Raw genomic sequence first — 20,162 nt, forward strand, 5'->3', positions numbered from 1 at the left:
AGGGAAGGGACAACTTCCACTAGAGGGCTCAGTGCCCCATCCCACCTGGTCTTGAACACTTCAAGTAAATGGGCATGTACAACTTCTCTGAGCAACTCACAGTAAAGAATTTCTTCCATATATAATCAATACTTACTCCATGGTGGTTTGTTTGGGTTTTTTTGGTTTTTTTTTTTCCCTTGGGGAGAAATCCTCTGTAAAAAGGAGGTTTCCTCTCAGACCAGAGTAGGTAAGCCTAGCACCTCCCTTGTGGAGCACCTCAAAAACCACTTCCAAGAATTACTTTCTCTGGAAAGACAATCCCAGGATCTTGGAAAAAAACCATTATTTTCCCCCACTTCAGATGCCTTTGCATGCTAAGGTTTGAAGGAAGAGAAGGCCGCTGTCCCCTCAGCAACAGCCTGGAGCTGCTGTGGCCACCCCAACACTTTGGCTTGTGCCAAGCAGAGTTAAACAACACCTCTCTAACACCTACAGCCTGAATGGAGTACTGGGAAAAAGTGGCTCAGCGCTCCTCCTCCCACTGGGGCACACAGAACAATTTAGATGTGCTGTTTCCACCTGTCAAGTGTTTTTTAATTATTGTTATTAATAGGCTTGTTATTTCTTAGAAATCCCCGTACGCCAGAGCTGAGTTCAGCAAATTACCGTAGCCGAGCATCAGTGGAGAGAGACAGGAGAGCAATATCATGCTCAGTGGAATATTTAACAAGTGTTGATTGCCTGGAAACCTAACTCTGTGCAACCTGCAGGAAAGAAGCAGGCTTGTAAAAAAAGCCAGCAAAATAAATAAATAACCCACCGAGAGCGGAAGGGGAGGAGGCAGAGGGAAACTTGGAACATTCAAGGCCTGCCTCTGCCTGGTCTCCCCTAAAGATCTGGCTGCCAGAAATGCAGTGCAGGGCTAAACTCTGTGGGAAGGTGGCTGCAAAGGGGCTGATTCTGCTGCTTTTGCTGGTACCAGCCATTAGAACTCAACCAAAGCACTGGGCTGTGTAGGCTCAGGCCTGAGCTCTAGGCAGTACTCAGTGCCTTAAAGGATCTCCTGCCAGAGAACATCTATGGAAGAAAAGAAACCACTTCCATTCCAATGGGCCACTTCCATTCCAATGACCCTTCCCACTCCAATGGGCCACTTCCATTCCAATGACCCTTCCCACTCCAATGGGCCACTTCCATTCCAAGGGACCACCTTCAAGGCCCTGGGATGAGGAGAGGCGCAGCCCAGTCCCAGCTCAGTGCAGGCTCCCGCTGTCCCCAGATTTGCTGCTAACTCTGTGCCTGGGCCTCCCGCCCCATAAATCAGGGAAGATGACCCCTAAGTGCCAACAAGGTCCATCTGTGGCACTGACCAGAGCAAGGGGGAAAAGGCCAGCACGCTGACCCATGAGGGAAGGCCATCTCCAAGGTCTCCTCCATGAACTGTCACCCTTCCATGGGGTTAGTGACAGACACCACCACTGTGGGTGGCACACACCCCCCTCCCAGCAAATCCCTTGTGGGACTCACTCACCACACAACACTTTTCCCAAATTCCAGTGAACAGCTCACCCTGGTGAGGGCAGTCCAGAGGCTCTATGGTCCCTGCTGTTTCAACGCACTTTGAGCTCATTATTGCCCCTGCAAGTCAGAGCACTGACCCCAGCCAGCCCCAAAACTGCTGCTAAAGCCAGGGGCCACTTGATGCAGGCACAGAGAGACGCCCAGCAAAGCCAAATTCCTGTCTCCAGTGCATTTTCTGCCTGGTGCTCTATTAACCACATAATACCGTGAACACACAACATAAGCACCCCTCCTGCAGCGCTCCCCAGGGAGGATGGGAAAAAGAGGCATCAAATCCTCCACGTTTTCAACATTACAGTTTTTGGGTTGGTTTTTTTTTTTTTTTTTTTTTTTCAGCTAGACCATAAAAGCTCTTTTAAAAATTCAAAGCTGGCTTTTCTATTACTTGTGCCTCTGCTCAGCTTTGATTTTTTTTTTTAATACTTTCCTTTCTTTATGTCTGGGCATGGCTTTTTTTTCCCTTTTATATGGGAAAAATCAGAAGACAATATTACAGTGCTTTGAAGTCCCTCTGTTATTATAGATTTTCTTTCCCTGAAATCAAACATAGGTAGATATATACTGCAGTGATGGATATATTTGAACAAATCAAAACAGTTTCTAAGTTCTGCTGTGCCAAAGATCACAACATTTTCTCCCTTAAATTGCCAAAAGACCTGTTACCATCAAAATGAAAGCTCATGCCTCCAGTCCAGAAAGTGCTTACTCACCCTAATAAGAACAGGTTTGCTGCTGAATTATCTTTTGACAATGCTGAAACTTTCTTTGTCCTGAATTATTTACCTTATGCACACATAGCCATGGAGAATTTCACCTTAAATTTTCATCCTCCTCAAGAATTTGCTGGGATCCTTTTCCACCTACCCAAAAGGTAAGCACTGGATCCAGCAATTTCATCTCCAAATGAATACCAGTGCAAAAGTCACCCAGACCATGTAAGACATGGAAAATGTTTGCAGGCAGGAATTTCGACCTTCTGACCAAGTCAGGGTGGTTTTGGCCATCATCCACTTGCTATAGGGAGGTGACTGTGGACACCCATCCTTGAGAACTCATGAACCTGTTAATTCTCTCCATGGCAACATATTAGGACTTGTTGGGAGAGGGAAAAAACACCTTTGGGAGGATAATGAAGTATGAAAAGGGCCAAGGGTCACAATTATCAAAATCAGACTGAGTATGGAGAGAAAATACCCACCAAAATGAACTGCTTCAACAACCCCAAATGGCTAATTATGTAGGAAGAAAGACATCACACCAAGAATAACCATAATGAGCTTTGATTACACTGCAGCTTTTGCATTTTATTCTTTCAAATACCCACCAAGCTCTTTGAAATTCAAGAGTTCTCTTATGTTAACATCAAAAGGTAAGAGCGCACGGAGGGCTGTGTACTCAGTCACCGCGAGAGATGATTAGCAAATTAAGAGAGAAAAAAAAAAGTCCAGGGTTTAAGCAAAAAGCAGAAAAGAAAAGAAGAAATGAAAAAATAGTCAGCACAAAGTGCTAAATATACAGTTTCTGTGCAACACCTGGCTTGTTTTTGCTTCTTTAATCAGGCTCATTTCAGTTATGGCACAGACTCCATATGGTGCCTAAGCAAGGAGGCTTTGTCACCTCCCTGCCTCAGATGTGTCTGGATAGAGACAAGGCAGTGGCATGAGGGGTGGGTGAGAGGTGTTGGCTGCCCAGGACACCACTTCTTTCACCTATGAGCACTGGAAAATGAAAGGCATGATATTCACTCTGCTAATTAATGATCTAAATATTTGATGTGGTATTCACAGCGCTTGCATCAGGACTCCTGCCAAAGGATGTGTTTTGGTTTGTCAGCAAGAGGTAAATAATTTAAGTTTTCTTATTCCTGCCCTGAGCTCCCCAGCTGCAAGTTTGAAGAATAAATAAATAAAAACCACTCAGCAGAGTAAACGGGACCGTCTCACCATCTGCCCAGCAGGTCATCCACAAGACAGGATTAGGATTCCCTTGCTAAATTCAGGCTAGTATAGGATGGAAAGACAAGAAAAAAGAAATTGTTGTTTTGGAGGGGTTTTACTTTTTATTTTAAATGCCTCTGTATTGCTTATTTTCACCCTTGCTCCTGCCTTCCCACCTTGTGTTTACTCACATGGTCCCATCTCATGCACTGTTGGAGACTCTCACCAGTTTTAGGGACTGAAAGACACAAAACTGAACCACAGAGGGAAAAGGAACTTGTTAAAAAGTCAGTGGTTGAAACAACCTAATGAGACTTTCTGCACAGTAAAAAAAACCTTAAAAAAACCTCTCCAGAGCTACTTTGCTATTGACCATCTCCTCCTTTCAGTCATCTTCTTCTGTTTTCTATTTCCCCTTTCTCATGACACCCATCCCCTACTCCCTGGACAGTTGTACATATTCACAAGCATTTATAAATGCTGACCTCACCATTTCCAGAGATGTGGTCCTTCGATAAATTTACTTTTTCTTTTTTTTTTTCTCCCCCTTGCTTTACTTCCAGCTGGCAAATGGTCAGAGAAAAGATCACGAAACTTTTAAATGAATTCATTATTCAACACAATCCACCAGCTTCTCTCAATAACTCTGACAACGCAAAATGTCCATAAATGAACTGTCCCAAGCGCTCCCAACGTGAACTGATTAAGGGGTGCCAGGGAAGCCACGTGTTGCTGGTTCCTACCAAGAGCCTGAAGCACCCTGAGCCTGCAGCACAGTTCAGCCTCAGCACTTGGGGAGCACTGAGGCTCTCAAGCATCCAGGAAAACTGCAGGAATAGCAAAATCCCCCCTGCTCAGCAAGTAAGTGGTCACTTCTGCAAGAGGCATTCCCCTAAGCAGCACTTCCCTCTGGCTCTCCTCTCTGCTTACATAGGGAGTGCCCCTTTTGCAGGGTCAGTGCCCCATCACCCATGGCTTTGGACCAGCCAAGAAATGTCCCTTTGTCCTATCTCTTGCTCCTGGACAGGGTGATTAACACTGAGAATCTCAATTAACATGAGAACACTGATTCTTCAACGAGGCTGGAAAATCCAACATACTGGAACTCAGGAAACCAGGTTGCAACTCAGAATCTTCCACCAGCTATGGAAAAATCACCTCTCTGTTCCTCAGTCTGTCCATCTGTCTGTCACCTCGGTTATACCACTGCAAACATGGACTAGGGAGAAGAGGTGCCAAATTTACCCACCACAATGCTAAAAGCAGTTGGCCACAAAATGCCCCAAAAGGCACAAAGCACTGCCAAGAGGACAGAGTTTGTTTTAAATGGCCAAGGAAAATTATCCATGTTGTTACAGCCACTGTGGGATGGAGTCATCTGGAAGATCTAATTAAACCAAGTATTTGGTGAGCAAGAGGGAAAAAGCCCCAAGCAGTCAGAAGGCACAGCAAATTAACCCACAGAGGCTAAAGAGGCAGATGAACCTACAAGAAAGAGGGCTCAGAAGGGGCCCCAGGGCTGGGGAAAACCTCCCCACAGATTAAGCATGAGCACTGGAATTGCCAGGACCCATAAGAGAGAAGGAGCAGTGCAAAGGGGCAAAGCTGTGGTGAAAATCGCACACGACCAGGTAAGGAAGGCAGTAAAGCCAATTAATCAAGCCAAGCAAATTGAAAAAAAGAGGAACAAGAAAGAAAGTCTTTCTATGCTGGAAATAAGAAACTTCAAAGGACAATCACCTCAAGGAAGAAGTAAAAATTCAATGTACCTGTACTTCTAACCTTGCCATCACTGCAATGAACAGTTCTCTAATGAAGCCAGATATGGGGGATCCAGGCCTAAGAGCTGTACCATGGGTCTAACATTTCTCATGTGACAACATCACTCCTGGCAGGACAGTCAGGTGCTGAGTTACGAGGGAAAATGAGGTTAAAATCCATCCCTGCTCTTCCCATGTTATATTTCAGGAGCTAGAGGACTGCACTTGCCACCTCTGTTACAAATACAACTGGTTCTGGAGAATGGCAAACTTATGCAAGGCACTGAAAAGATGAAAGGGGAGGCCCAGTACTGAGGAGGTGGTGCACAGCACCAAGCATCAGTGTCACCCAAAATTCACACACGCCAGAGAGAGAAAGCAGTGACAGATTACTGAGTGTGAAGCAGGGAGACAGGATTGGGCATGAAACCATAAAGCAGAGCAGGAATTCAATTTCAGGACTGTCAAACTCACTTGTGGCCCTGGATACACTCACCTGAAGAAGGATGCTGAGAGAAAAGCTCAGCAATGACATGACAGTGAGCAGGGCACAGCTGAAGCCTCCCCCTAACCAGCAACCCCAGTCTGACCAGCACCAGCAATGGCAAGGGGTCCCTGGGGATGCCAGGGCTTAAATTTAAAAGCCAAGACTTGCAGCAGGGCACATGAGATGTGCACCACTGGCACAGAGCACAGCACACCCAGGCTTGCTACAGAGCAACCCACCAGCCCAGAGCTGGACACAACCTTCCCACAAGAGAACCTGCAAATTCAAGGCACACCTTGGGATTAAACACAGATTTCAAAAAGCCTGCAGTAAAAATGAAGCCTTCAGTCTATCCACGACAGCAAAACACAGCCAAGAACAAACTGACAAATGAAGGGATGGCCTCATGCCCAGAGTGCTGCACCGTGCGGCTGCAGGAGGACAGAAACCCTCCCTGAAAATCTGCTCTGCATGTGTGTCATTAGGGCTTCTCAATTAGCAAGCCTTTCTGGCACTGGAGAAGCTCACAGAGCAGCGCTGGAGCAGATATCCATAGAATGATAGCTGTCCCTAGAGAGCTGGGCCAAAACACAGCTGAGCACTCCTACCCAGCTGGATAGAAAAGCTCTTAGCCCAGACTCTGTCTAATCTGCTGATGAGCCCTCAAGAGTTTCCCATGCTAGGCCCTGCAAAGGGAAGCACAGCTCCTCACTTCCCTGAGCATCCCACTGTAAAACCTACTTCTCAGAGAGCAGCTTTCAGGCTAATTTCTCCCAGTCTCCATTTGAGACCACAGCTGGCAGGTCTGCTCCTGTTGCTGTGGTGAGGGCAAACAGATTCTGCCTTTTTCATTTGTGATGACCACTGACCCTCTTACCAGAGGCTCCCAGGAGCTCTTACCTGCGGATTGTCCTCAGCAGGGTGGACCTGGCCTCGTTGTGGAAGGTGATGACCACGCTGGTGGGCGGCAGGTCCTGGCTGTAGTGCAAGGTCGTACACCTGGGGAGGGAGAAGGCAGAAAAGGCTGAATTCTGGTGCTGGAATTCAAAGCCAGAGGCAGGCAGCACAGTCCAACAGTAAACGGTCTCCAGCCGTTATTACAAAGAAATAAATAAGACATTTTTTGTGTGAATAATTTATAGAGGAATCCAGGAACTGCCAAGTAAGCCATTGAGGATTAAAGCAGCAAAGAACTGTCATTAATGGGAAGGGATGAGAAGGGAGGCACACAGCTGGTGGCCCTTTCCTCTAACCAGTGCTTCCCAGCTACCCACCAGCGCTTCTCTCATCCCCTGGCTCATGGCACCATGAGAGGTAAGAGCATGCCTGCAGCTCCATCTCCCTTCCACCTCACTCTCAGCCTCCTGAGGAAGCAATTCCCACCTGCCAGCTGCAAGGTAAACCAAGCTCTGTTTCTAAATTGATTGTTTCCTTATTAATTCCGCCTTAATTACATAACCAGACTACAGGGAAGACTGGGATTTCAAACTTTCCAAGCCAGCCTTCAGAAGGTGAAAACCCACAGCTGCAGCCACAGTCCCTGCTGCCTCCTTCCCAGGAGGAAATGTCACAGACTCTGTAATTACTTTGACCTTTAGCTGATTAAATTTGTGGCTTTTATAGACCCACACCAATATATTCCCAGCTCAGAAAATCCAGATACCCCTTACATCCATGCTGCCCTTTCCAGGGCCCTATCAGTCCCTTAAGATGGTCTCAAGATGACACAACAGGAGCTCTCCATCACAGCCATCCTGTCCCTTGCCATCCTCATGCCATTTGTCTGCTCCTGTGTCACTGCCCAACTGCTACCGCTAGCACCCCTCAAATGCAGCAGGAAAGAGCACTGAGCAACCACTTTTCCAAAAAACCATCAGCTCACTCCCCCAAAAATTCTGGGCCACAGAACCTGCAAGGTGAAGTAAAAACAGATGGAAAAATTAAATTGGATATGGAGAGGAGAAAACACGTAAGAGCAGCCAGATATTGCTGGTTTATGCTATTCAGAACAGCATGTTGCACCTCTCAAATGCCAAAATGCTCTATTTTAAACGAGGTTTTACATATTTTAATTTTGAAACTGTATTTCTGATTATTTACAAAGTGAACAAGAGTGCACAACAGGAGAAACAATTCCAAAGATAAGGAAAAAATGGTATCTTGGGTGGGACAAAATATTTACAAGCTCACGCTAAATTAGTTGCTGCTTTCTCTCATTGTTTCACTCAAAACCCTTTCCAAACCCTGCTTGAACTTGACCAAAAGCAGGTTTCTCATTACTCCCCTGCTCTTTCAGCACAGTCATCCACACCAGGAATTCACCTTGGAGCCAATTCTAATTCTGAGTCCATCCCAAAGGACGCCGAGGCCGCGCAGCTATTCCATATGCAGGAGAAAGTTCAGCAGCGCTGCCCCGTGCGACAGCACCCTCATCCATCAACGCTGCATCCCAGGGATGCTGGAAACAGAGCCTTTCTGAATTATGGAACAGCACTGGGTCGTGCCCTGAGCTGCTCCCTTGGGTCACTGCAGCATCACTGGCACCACCCAGTGTCCCGCTCCAGCCCGGCCATCCCAAGCTGCTGCTGCTGCTGGGTTTTGCCATGCCCAGGCTCAGCTCCCGTTTGCTCTGCGGAGCTGCAGGGACAGACGATGGCAGCTGCTCTGCCTGTGCTATTTATACTCGGCTCCCAGATGCGTGTCCTTCCACCCACTTCCAGCAGGGCTCTGTGGAGCCAACAAGGGAAGCTATTTCTGGCAGAGAACGAGCGGGAGTGGAAAATACAAAGTCATCAATACTTTACTTATGCTGTTACAACAGCCCAGGAGCTGGTAAAGAAAGCAGGAGCTGGGAGTGTCTGTGCCTCCCACGGGTGGGAGTGCTGGGGCTGCTGCAGGCTGGCTCAGGCTCCTCCTGAGCAACAACCTGCTTCTAAAATTCCAGATGCTGATGCACCAGACTGGCCCAACCAGGCAGTGTGCGTGTGGGAGAAGCTGGAATGTCACACAGGGGCACCTCCAGAGCTGCAATTCACCTCTGGCTCGTGTCTAGTGAGGCTTGTCACATCCCCAGGACAGGAATGATGCTGCTGTGGAGCTCCAGCCTCGCTTCGCCTCTGTGACTGTGGTTATTCATATTGTTGTATTTCATATTTCTCAAGTCCCATACTGTTGCAATCATATTCTTAAAGTTCATACCTTCTTGGCTGGTTTTCTACCAGGCAGTTCTTCTCTGCAGCACAGTTCTTCGTGGCTTCTCAGGGGCTCCTCCTGGGCTCTCAGCCCACCCCTTTTATTCCAGTTACCTTCACAAGCTACAGCTGCTGCCCAACTAAGGACTTTGCAGCTGTAGCTCATTTGGAGTCCTCAACTAGGACCCACTTATCTAATACACAGATCTTACAGGGACTCTCGCCATATGTGACCAGCACCACACCACAGCTGGGACTTGCCTCTCCAAAACCCCTCCAGAACTGGGACTTGCCTCTCCAAAACCAGAAGCTGCCTGCAAAGGGTGAGGCAGAGCTGCTGGATCTTCCTCCCAGGGCTCCTCCTCCTGGGTGCTTTGTCGCAGACATCTTTTCATTAAAAATCTTTCTTTAAGATTTTTTGTTCCTGAGAAGCTGAAAGGCCTCAGGAACAAAATGTAAACAATGGTTATCTGCTGCTGTGGAATGCAACAGGTGGATCTGTGATTGGCCCATCTCAGATGTTTATAATTAATGGCCAATCACAGCCCAGTTAGCTTAGACTCTGTCCAAAACACAAACCTTTATTATTCATTCCTTTCTATTCTTAGCTTAGCTAGCCTTCTGAGATGAAACTTTTCCTTCTATTCTTTTTAGTATAGTTTTAATGTCATATATATCATAAAATATTAAATCAAGCCTTCAGAACATAGAGTCAACATTCTTGTCTCTTCCCTCACCTGAAAACCCCTGTGAACGCCATCACAGTGCTTTATGGCTCTGACTCTCTCCTTGCCCAGGATTTTACCCCTAGGTTCTTTAAGGAGCCCTCCCAAAGTTTCCTCCACTTGGTCCCTTTTTTTCCCCACCCTTCCTCCCCCAATGTAACTGCAACTAAACATCTTAGGTCCCCAGAAGGCAGATTTCAGTTTAAGTTGTTGACTACAAGTGTCTTTTTTGGCACTTACTTGGGTAATAAAAACCACAGCTTGGAAAAGCATTAAATCCAGCATGTCCAGAATTATTTTGTGTGACAATTACATCTGGGGTAATTTCAATTTAATACCTCACTGCAAGTGAAAATTGCAGCATGCAGCCCTAAAATTGCTGTAATAATGAAAATAAACCTGCTAAAAGCTGCCTGTGCTACCTCAGGCTGTCACTGGATAAACGTTTTGTGCTGCTGATGGTATTTCATAGGTCACTCAGTTGCCAACAAAAATACAAAACAAAACCAAAACCAACACCCACAACATTTTCAGGAAACCAATGAAAGTTTGAGGGTTTTTTTTAGATTGTTAAAAAAAAAAAAGGAAAGAAAAAAAGGACAACAGAAAAGCAGTAACTGCACTGCCTGTATTTGCAGTGTGTTGAAACTCACTGGCTAAAGCCATTTAAAGTTTGATGCTTTGAAACCTTGCAGCAGGACTGGAGAGCAAGTGCAAGCAGGAAAGCTGCCAGGCAGCTCTGCAGGTTCCCAGCATCTGGGTGGGGTGAAAGAAGACAGAAGTTATGCTGGCCTACCCTAAAAACCCCAGGGATAGCATCCAGATGGAGAAAAATTCTTATTTCCTCATGCAAGATGTCAAACTTCATTTGACGGGAAGAGTCACTTTTTGATTGAAGTTTTTTTTTCCATTCAAAATGAAAATAATTTCACAATCAGGAAGTTCTGAAAGGGGTAGTCTGGCTACAAACACCTTAGGAATCACTTGGAAAATCCCAGTCTGGACTGGCTGCCTGTCATACTTCCTCCAGGTTGGACAGGGCAGACCATCTGCCCCCACATTCCCAAAGTGCTGCTAACTGCTGAGGAATAAATAATGCATTGCCTGTTTGTGGGGACATGGAGCAGACAGCCAGAGCCCTGCACTCACTGCAGGAATTGCAAAGCTCTCCTGCAAAGTCCCAAACTCTGGAAACTCCAGCATTGCCCTCAAAATCCCTTTCTCAAGATATTTTCCTTGAGCTTCTTCAGCCCTTGTGCTGCTGGTGAGCGCAGGAGTATCACAAGCTGGTGGCCTCCACACACAGAGCTGCCCCCGCATCCTTAGAGATCCTCCTGACAGGGCAGCACACACCCATTTCTAGGGAATCTGAACCCATCTTACATTTAAAAATGGCAAACTTTACTCTCAGTGCCCCTCACCAAACCAAAGCCCACCTTGCCACCACAGCTGCACAGCACAATGGTAAAGATTAAGTGTGAACAAGATAAGACTTGATGCTGTTTAGTTTTAACTTTCATATCTAAAAAGATTCTGTACTGCCTTGGTGTGTGACTCTGAACTTCATATAAAGTGTTAGCAAGCTCTCTTCACAGTTTAGTTAGACCAAAAAATGCTTTTCCAGCCTGAGAGCCAAGGACACCGATGCGGCTTTAGGCTCAAGAAGTACAAACAACAGCAAACTGAGGAGAGCTTTGTGACTGGTCATCCATCCTGCATCCACCTTGGATAGAGCCACAGCTGGGTTCTTGTACTGCCCAAGGTGTATCCTTTGAAGGCCTTTTAACAAATACCTACTTTATTCCTTTAATTCTGCCTAGTCTCTGTTCCAGATCAGCCTCTTTAGGCATCAGACCCTGTTCCACAGCCTCTTCTGGTGCCCCAAGGCTCATCCAACATTACATGTCCACAGTGCAGTGCTGTGTCTCTCAAAATCCATCTCTTACATTCACCCTCTCTGTACCTCATTAAATTCCCTCAAAAAATGATCATCCTTATCCCCTGGCTTCCCCCTGCCAGACTTCTGCTCATTCCTCTGCTCCACTTCAACAGCCATCACTTGCCAACAGCTCTGCTCCGAATTTTTAACGTTTTCCACAAAGTCCAAACTCTCCCTCAACTCAGCTCACCACTTCCAAAGCACTCTCTGCATATTTATTTCAAACAGCAGCTGCACCAGGCAGAGCTACACCATCCTTCACCTCCCTGCTGGCTCCTCTCTTCTCCTTGGAAACACATGGGAGAACACAGTCTTGTCACCATGCATCCAAAATAAGGGTATTTGGGTTTGTGTGCACTCTGCTGCCACAGGGCTGTGACATCAGCCCAGAGGACCTGCCATCACCAACAGGATGGGTTCATGTTGTATTCATATTTCTCAAGTCCCATACTGTTGCAATTATATTCTTAAAGTTCATACCTTCTTGGCTAGTTTTCTACCAAGCAGTTCTTCATGGCTTCTCAGGGGCTCCTCCTGGGCTCTTGACCCACTCCATTTTATTCCAGTTACCTTCACAAGCTACAGCTGCTGCCCAACTAAGGACTTTGTAGCTGTAGCTCGTCTGGAGTAACTAGGACCCACTTATCTAATGCATAGATCTTACAGGGACTCTCCATTGGTTCACACCAGCCCTGATGGACAAACCACACTGATTTCAGACGACATTCCGCAAGGAATGTTGAAAAATTGCTCCCATGGAAGAAAATTAAAATTATGGCCCTGGTGAGAAAGGAAGCCACTACTCACCACAGGCAAGGAGAGGGCTGTCAGTGGAAAGGAAAAGATCAGAACTCCCGGCTGTCCTGGCCAGTAGCAAACACTGCTAAAAAGGCTCTGCACACCTGTAGGGATGGGTGGCAGGACATGCAGGCACCTCGGTCACACCTCTCAGGACAACCTCTCAGGGTGGCATACACAACGGTGGAAAACTATTGTGCCTGAGCCCTGTCTTTGAGCTGAAACAAAATTCATAGATCATAAAAACATAGAATGTTTTTATGTGGGGTTGGAAGGGACCTTAGAGATCATCTAATTCCAACTCCCTGCCTTGGGAAGGGACACCTTGCACTGGAACATGCTCCTTTAAATCCCATGCAACAACTGAACACCTCCAGGGATGACATTCCACAGCTTCTCTTGGGAACCTATTCCAGCGCTTCATCCCTCTCACAGTAAAGAATTTCTTCCCAAAAACTAACCGAGGAGACTTACACGAAAATTGTCTAAAAATTGGAACCCTGGCTATGGTTTGATATAGAGGGGGACATGATTTGATATATGTGGGGAGGGCATGCCCAAATATGGTCATGTGGGTGTGGCCAAATTCCAAATATGGTCATGCAGGCGTGGCCAAATTCCAAATATGGTCATGTGGGTGGGGCATGCCCAAATACGGTCATGTGGGCGTGACCAAATAGCAAATATGGTCATGTGGGCGAGGCATGCCCAAATAAGGAAATGGGGCACACCCAAATATGGTCATGTGGGCGTGGCCAAATTCCATACATGGTCATGAGGGCAGGGCATGCCCAAATAAGGAAATGGGGGCGTGGCCAAATAAAAATATGGTCATGTGGGTGTGGCAAATTCCAAATATGGCCATGTGGGCGTGGCCAAATTCCATATATGGTCACATGGGCGGGGCATGTCCAAATAAGGAAATGGGGCATGCCCAAATATGGTCATGTGGGCGTGGCCAAATTCCAAAGATGGTCTTTTGGGCGGGGCATGCCCAAATACAGTCATGTGGGCATGGCCAAATCACAAATATGTTCATGTGGGCGGGGCATGCCCAAATAAGGAAATGGGGCATACCCAAATATGGTCATGTGGGCATGGCCAAATTGCAAATATGGTCATGTGGGCATGGCCAAAGTCCAAATACGGTTATGTGGGCCGGGCATACCCAAACATGGTCATGTGGGCAGAGCCTGCTATAAAACAATGCATGTGCCAAATCATATGGAATCTGGGAAGTTCATAGAGCTTACTGCTGGATAGGACTGTGCACCACCTCACCTGTCCTCTGGCAAGCACAACCTCTGGCATTTCTCCCAGTTATTTCTGCATTTTCCAGTTATTCATGCATTAAGTCCAGTGACTTGTGCCTGACTGCAGAGTACCTTTCAAAAAATCATTACCTGATGACCTCCAGAGATGGAAAATCCAAGAAGTCCTGCTCACACCACAGTCAGTGCATCAGTCTCATACAAGAGTAAAAATGGGACACAACAATTCAGAATTTGCTTGACCAGAGCGCATAGAGGGGTCAAGTGATCTCCATGGCATTCACCTCCCATCAATACCCTTGCTTCTTGGCTCTCCCCAAGCCCCCCCTCCTCATGTTGCCTCAAAGTGTTTTTCATTCAGCTTTGAGAGACCTTCAAAATGCTCCTTTCCATCCAAGTTATGCCAGCATCTCCTGCTCCTTCTCTGGGTTTGCTTTGCCCCTCCTTAGCCAGGAAGAAGCTGCCAAACAGAGGGCTGGCCATGGCCTGTGCATCCCCAGCACCACCACGGCACCCAGGGCACAGCTGTGAGCAGTGAGACAATTGCTGCTGGCACATCCCTGCATGTGGGGTCAGCTTTGGCACAAAGACATACTGAGAAAGCTCTGGGATTCCCTCTGGTGTTGCCTCTAAGCTCCACCAGGACACAATCTGAGTGTGGAGGTGGCAGCTCAGAGCACGGATGTGACTGTCACAGCACAACAGGAAAACCAGCAGTGGCAGGAACTGCCACCAGCTCCAGACCCTCTGGTCCTGCAGGTCCACCTCGGGCTGGCCATGGCTGTGGGCAGGTTGGTGCTACAGAAACACCAGAACAAAGGCCTAGAGCAAAGAGAGGCTGGAACACAGCTGGAAGGCTCAGCAGAAGGAAAGTAGCCGTGCCAGAAGGAAAGAAGAAAGGACACGGAGTCAGATGTCAGCTGGCAGTGCCACATGATTCCACAGAATGCCAGCTCAAGTTTGGCTTGCCAAGGTGAAAATATACCCTTGAGAAAGGTCAGAAGGATTTATCTGTGCTGGACTGGCATGTGCCTCAGGTCTGCATTCCCAAAAAGGGGCTGAAAAATCCCTAGGGTGGTATGAAACAGACGCTGTCAGGCTGGGAGAAACAGTGGTGGTCCAAAGAGAGGAATCCCTGGTTGGGCAGATGACTTCAGGGTGTACAAGGGCTTCAGCAAGGGTAAGGAGGCACATCTGCAACAAATACTCACTGGTGGTTCCTCACAAGGAATTATTCAGCAGGTTTGAACTAGATGTAATTTGATAAAATTGCAAAGAAGGCCCTGAGGAAAAATCTGCTGGGGCTGTGAACCAGCTCTGGCTGTAGATTAGATGTCCAGAGGAACCTGTCCAAGTCTGCTCCTTCCCCACAAAAATACTAGAAAATGCACAAAAGACTAGAGTCCTGCAAATTGGTGCAGCTTAACCACTGGCTGACCTGAGATCAGTCTCCTTGGGTTGACCAAGAAATACATTTTTCTACACAGCCTCTGGAACCTGAAGCAGTGCTGGATTTGGCTAGCATGCAATTAATATTTCCTCTAACTTGCTGCCTCTTTCAGTCTCTTTCTTTCTTCTCCCTGCAAGATAGGTATCTGAAAAATTAATCAAACGACTAAATTTGAAGAAAAGGGGAAATGCAAGAAGGCAAAAATAACCTTCTGTGCACATGATGTGCTGCTGCCTGTGAACCTCAAAACTGATGAGAAGATGCATTTATAATTCATTAAAAATTTGCTGGGTTTTTGTCTTCAGAAAAGGAGAAGGGAAAAGAAAGAGAATTTACTAAGAAGGAAGGAAAGAATAGCATGGTTGCCTTTAAAAACAAGTTAAACCAGATTGTGTGTCTTGATTTTCAAAGCAGCTCATGAATAATTCAGACTTCTAGGGCCCTCCACACAGACTCAGGGTCTGTCTTGCTTCTTGACTCCCTCCACCCTTCCTTGCTCAGAACTGAGGCAAAAAAGAAAAACTGAGCCAACAAAAGTGAAAAGAAGAAAGCAAAACCAGTACAATTCAGTAGAATTTTAAACTGATGCCAGTTTTACTGGAATACCAGAGCTGACAGCAAAGTTTTTCACTTAGTGGAAGTAAAAGCAAAATCTGGTACATTGCACCTTCATGGACAACCACCAATCCATTATTAAAGACCTTCAGAAGCCAGGAAAACCTGAAATTACATTTCAGATGGTTAGAACCCTGGATGTAAAGATTCCTTAGGGAGGATGCTTTCTGACCAGAGAGTTTCCTGGCATCATATGGCAAATCAAAGCTGAGAAAGTCCCCATCCTCACAACACCTCCACAGTCACAGCTGGGGAAGCACAAACCCAGCTCCACGCTGTGACAGCTCAAAAACACTTCCAGCATGTAGGGATCTGCAGTGCTCAAAGCAGAAATCCACCCAAATGGCCCCAAAACAAAATGCCCTTTTGCTGCAGCTGATGGACTAGGAACTTAAGGTGCTGGCTAGAAGAAAAAACCAAACAAGAAGATGGAAGAAACTGTCTCATGGCCTAAATTATCATCAGGAGCGAGTCTTGGAGAATTAGTTCCATTATTTACTAATAGTTGACTTTGATTTCAGCCTACATAAACGTATTAGGTCAATAGAAATAGCAAGACAAGCACGAGAGTTAAACAAACAACTTCATTCTGTCAGAATTACTCGGAGCAAGTTATCAAAGTAATCGATGGCACATAATAACCATAAGACAAGTGGTCAATATGTTACAGCAGTCAAAGGCAGAGGATGGTTCTAGCAGAGGGTGATCAATGACACCCTGGGAATGCTGAAGCACTTGCTGATGAAGGGATGGCCACCACGAAATCATCACTGGGCCTTGGTGTGATTCAGGTGGGTGCAGCCTCTGAAGGCCACCGAGACAGGCAAGGGTTTCTCTTCCCTAGAAAAACACCAGGATCAGTCCTTTGCAGGGAAGGAGGCACCTGGAGTTTTAAAAGGAAATCCTGTGCCCCCATGGACTGACTGATGCCACTGTCATATTATCTGAAAAATCCCTTCGCCAGAATTTCTTCTCCTGGGAAGCTGAGAAGCCTCAGGGAAAAAAGGAAAACAATAATTACCTGATTTGTTTCTCCTCTGTTTTGCTGCTTTGGAATATGGTTTGGACATTGTTTACCAACTGGTCATTGTTTCATTGGTTTCATGGGAATTGTTTTGACTTAATGACCAGTCATGGTCAGGCTGTGTCAAGACTGAGAAGAGAGTCACAAGTTTTCAGTATTATCTTTTACAATACAGACAGAAGGCTTTGTCTATTCTTTAGTATAGTTTTAGTATAGTATTCTTTAATATAATATAGATCATAAAATAAATTATTAGCCTTTTAAGAACATGGAGTCAGATTCATAATTTCCTCCCTACAACGGGGACCCCAGAAAATACCACAGACTGATGCTGGCACAGCCACCTCAAGGGCCATGGCTGGGTCTGCAGTCAGTCCCGGTGTGTCAGAGACCCCCATCCCTCCCTCTATCCCCTGGGAAGAAGCCTCTCCCTGGTGCAGTGATGCCTCCCACCAGTGGCTCCTGCACCCACCAACGCACGGTGCAGCATCACTTCCACTCCAGCACATCGCTTGTTCCTCAGGAGCCCAGTGTGTACTTTTCATCTGATACTCAAAATCACTTGCTTTTAAATACAGCTTGTCATTTTTAGATGACTCAAATGTCAAAAACATTTGAGATCTAAATGAAATTTTTCCCTTTTCAGGATGAGAAAAACAGATCTTTTTGGCTCTAAGTTTTCCTGCCTTTTTACTTTTAGATTCACCAACAGCTTTGCTTTTGGTTTATCCTGAAATTGCCATCTCCTGGCTTTTCTTTCTCTTAAATAACCAAAGGACTGAAACACTGTTATTCACTCAGCTCTACCAAGCCTTACCTACCCACATAGCCCCCAAACTCCAGCTCCAGAGATGTGGCACTGACAACACAGACACAGCCCAGGTGTAGGCAGCGAGGTGGATCCCACCACCCACTCTGTCTCTGTTTCCAGCTCCAGGCTCTTGAATAAAAGCAGCAGTGCCTCTCCCCAGGCACTGCTCACCTTGAAATGGAGCAGTTTGTCCTCAGGGCACAGTGACTGGCAGGTCACTGTCTTTTATTAAATTCCCAGCTCTCACTCCTCCACTCCTCTGTGTCCCCCATGGTGACAGGGACATGCAGAAAGATCACTGCTCCACAGACAGATAGCTGGGGAACAAGCTTTTATCTCTGGGTGAGTGTGTCACAAAAGTGGAGCTAATTAACTGGGGCTCTGTTTTTGAAAAAGGTTAATATTTTATCAAATGTCTTCTGTCTCGAGGAATAATTAGCCCTGGCAGCAGTAGCTCTGACATTTCCCAAGGGATTGAGCAAGAGGCTGGAGAGAGACACACGTGGTATTGATGGATAGACAGCAGCTCAGCTCTGGGCTAACAGGGCATCTCACCAGCAGGTACTCCTCAACACAAACCAACCTGCCACAGGATATTACAGAGGCAAACCCCTCTCTTCAAAGGCTGTACACATTCTTCTGGTCCATTCCATGCCCTCTGGGGCAAGGATGCTTTAAAAAACCAAGGCACTGTGACTCAGCCAAGAGCACTGACACTGGAGCACCAGTCCCAATCCCTTCTCCCCAGGCACTCTCTTCCCTTATTGCTCCAGCACCCCAGTCTGCAAAACAAAAGGGAAATCCCATGGGTTCTCCTAATTCTTCCATCCCAAAACCAAGCCTGTTCTCATGGGGGAATCAATGACTGAAGTAAATTCCCACAGGGACTGTGCAGGAGGAGGTTCCCCCAGTGCCTGCACAGAAATCCTCAGTACAATGCACAACATCTCTCCACAGGGCTGGGATGCAAGCAGGGGAAACTGAGGGACTGAGAAAGGATGAGGGAAGGGTCATTTCAAATTGACCCAGAACTGGTTTGTGTGTGCATTTTTTCTTGGCAAAACGCAGTGGACGGGTGAGTGGGGAATTTCCAAAATGAAATCAAAACTGTCTCATAGGGAAACAAAGCCAAAATGACTTAGGGGAAAGAAATACATCACTATGTGGGGGGGAGGGAGGGGAGAGGGAAGTTCTCAGCTTTTTTCCCCTCTCTGAAACTGCAATTTTTGACAAGGAACACGAAATAAAGGTATTCTTCAGGGAAAGAACAGCTGGGATGGAAGCTGTGCGTGCTCCCCTGTGAGCCCCTCAGATTCTCTTTGGGAGGATGCCTGTCCTGTGCAGATGCTTTTCCCACCCAGGGGCTGGGAGGTGGGACAACTTGGATGAACAAACCTCAGCAGTAAGAAATGCAGCATTATACCAGGATATTTGCTGGAACAGTGCAGTCATCCCCACTGCCTGCAGCCAGGCCCCAAGACACTGAGTCCCCACAGACTCCCCCAGGACCCACCTGCCAATCCCCTTGGGCCTGCAGACACCTTTCAGCCAAGAGTACAGCTCAGGAATGGTTTCTGCTCACTGTGCAGACAAGTGCCATAACTCACACTCCTTGCACAGCCCACTCACATGGAAGTAGCTTTGCCCTCCAGAAAAAAAAAAGAGTAACACAACCACTTAACTGGCACATCCTCCTGCATCATAAACACCTGCCCATACACTTCCATCAGCTCCTCACAGAGCCCAGCTCACTCCTCAGCTGATTCTCAAGTTACCTTCATCCTTCTCATGCAAGAAAAAGAAGAGGGGATGAACAGCACTGAAAATCCACCACTGCAGAATAAATGCTGTCACATCTGCCACCTCCCTACAGCAGACACAATCTAAACACAATCAGCCCTGCTCCTGGAGAAACACCAGCCTCCCCCAGGCCCAGCATTCCTTCCCAGAACCATTTTTAATCAAAGCTCCTCAGCCTGCCTTTTCTCTAGCCCCTCAAGACACAAAACTGCAGCATCTCACCTCACCTCAGCTCCTGCCCCTTGGTGACAGCCAGCATCCAGAGCCCATGACTCCAGGGCACGAGTCACAGCCTGGGACCGCTGAGCTGTGCTCCAAAAGCCTGAGGGGAGCCACCACACTGCCAGGGTGAGGAGGACACAGCACCTCTGAAACCAAGAGGGTGGCAGGAGCTCGTTTTCCTGGGATGGTGACAATGACCCAGTGTTCCTGCCAAGGAGGCAATGCCGAGTGAGCCAACCCAGCACCTCTAGCTCCAGGGAGGGATTACAGAGCAGTACCATAGGCTACCTCAGGCATCTGGGTTTGGATTGGGATCTCAGTGCCTGAAAGCCTCTCTCCTTTCCATGGAAGTCTGGAGTGGTATGGGTGTCCATGATGCCCAGGAAGCACAGCAGCTCCCTGGAAAGACACGGGAAGATTCAACGTGGGCAATGGCAGAAGCCCTATCACATCCAAGGAGGGAAGAATGGATTCACTTGAGGATAAGTGAATGTTGGGATGATGGTCTAGCCAGGAGTGCTGCCAAACAGAGATCCCAGCTCAAACATGGGCAGCCATCCACAGGGAAT

The 20,162-nt window shown here is 47.0% G+C and overlaps 1 protein-coding gene across 1 annotated transcript in view; it reads right to left on the reverse strand.

Moving 5' to 3' along the window:
- Positions 1 to 20,162, reverse strand: part of GALNT14 (polypeptide N-acetylgalactosaminyltransferase 14) — a 96,613-nt gene that overhangs the window by 33,094 nt on the left and 43,357 nt on the right. The window contains exon 3 of the mRNA XM_058021346.1: positions 6,648 to 6,746. Coding sequence (XP_057877329.1) covers positions 6,648 to 6,746 — 99 coding nt within the window. The remainder of the gene's footprint in view (positions 1 to 6,647; positions 6,747 to 20,162) is intronic.

The sequence above is a fragment of the Melospiza georgiana genome, chromosome 3 (genome assembly GCF_028018845.1).
Source record: "Melospiza georgiana isolate bMelGeo1 chromosome 3, bMelGeo1.pri, whole genome shotgun sequence".
In the NCBI taxonomy this organism is placed as follows: Eukaryota; Metazoa; Chordata; class Aves; order Passeriformes; family Passerellidae; genus Melospiza; species Melospiza georgiana.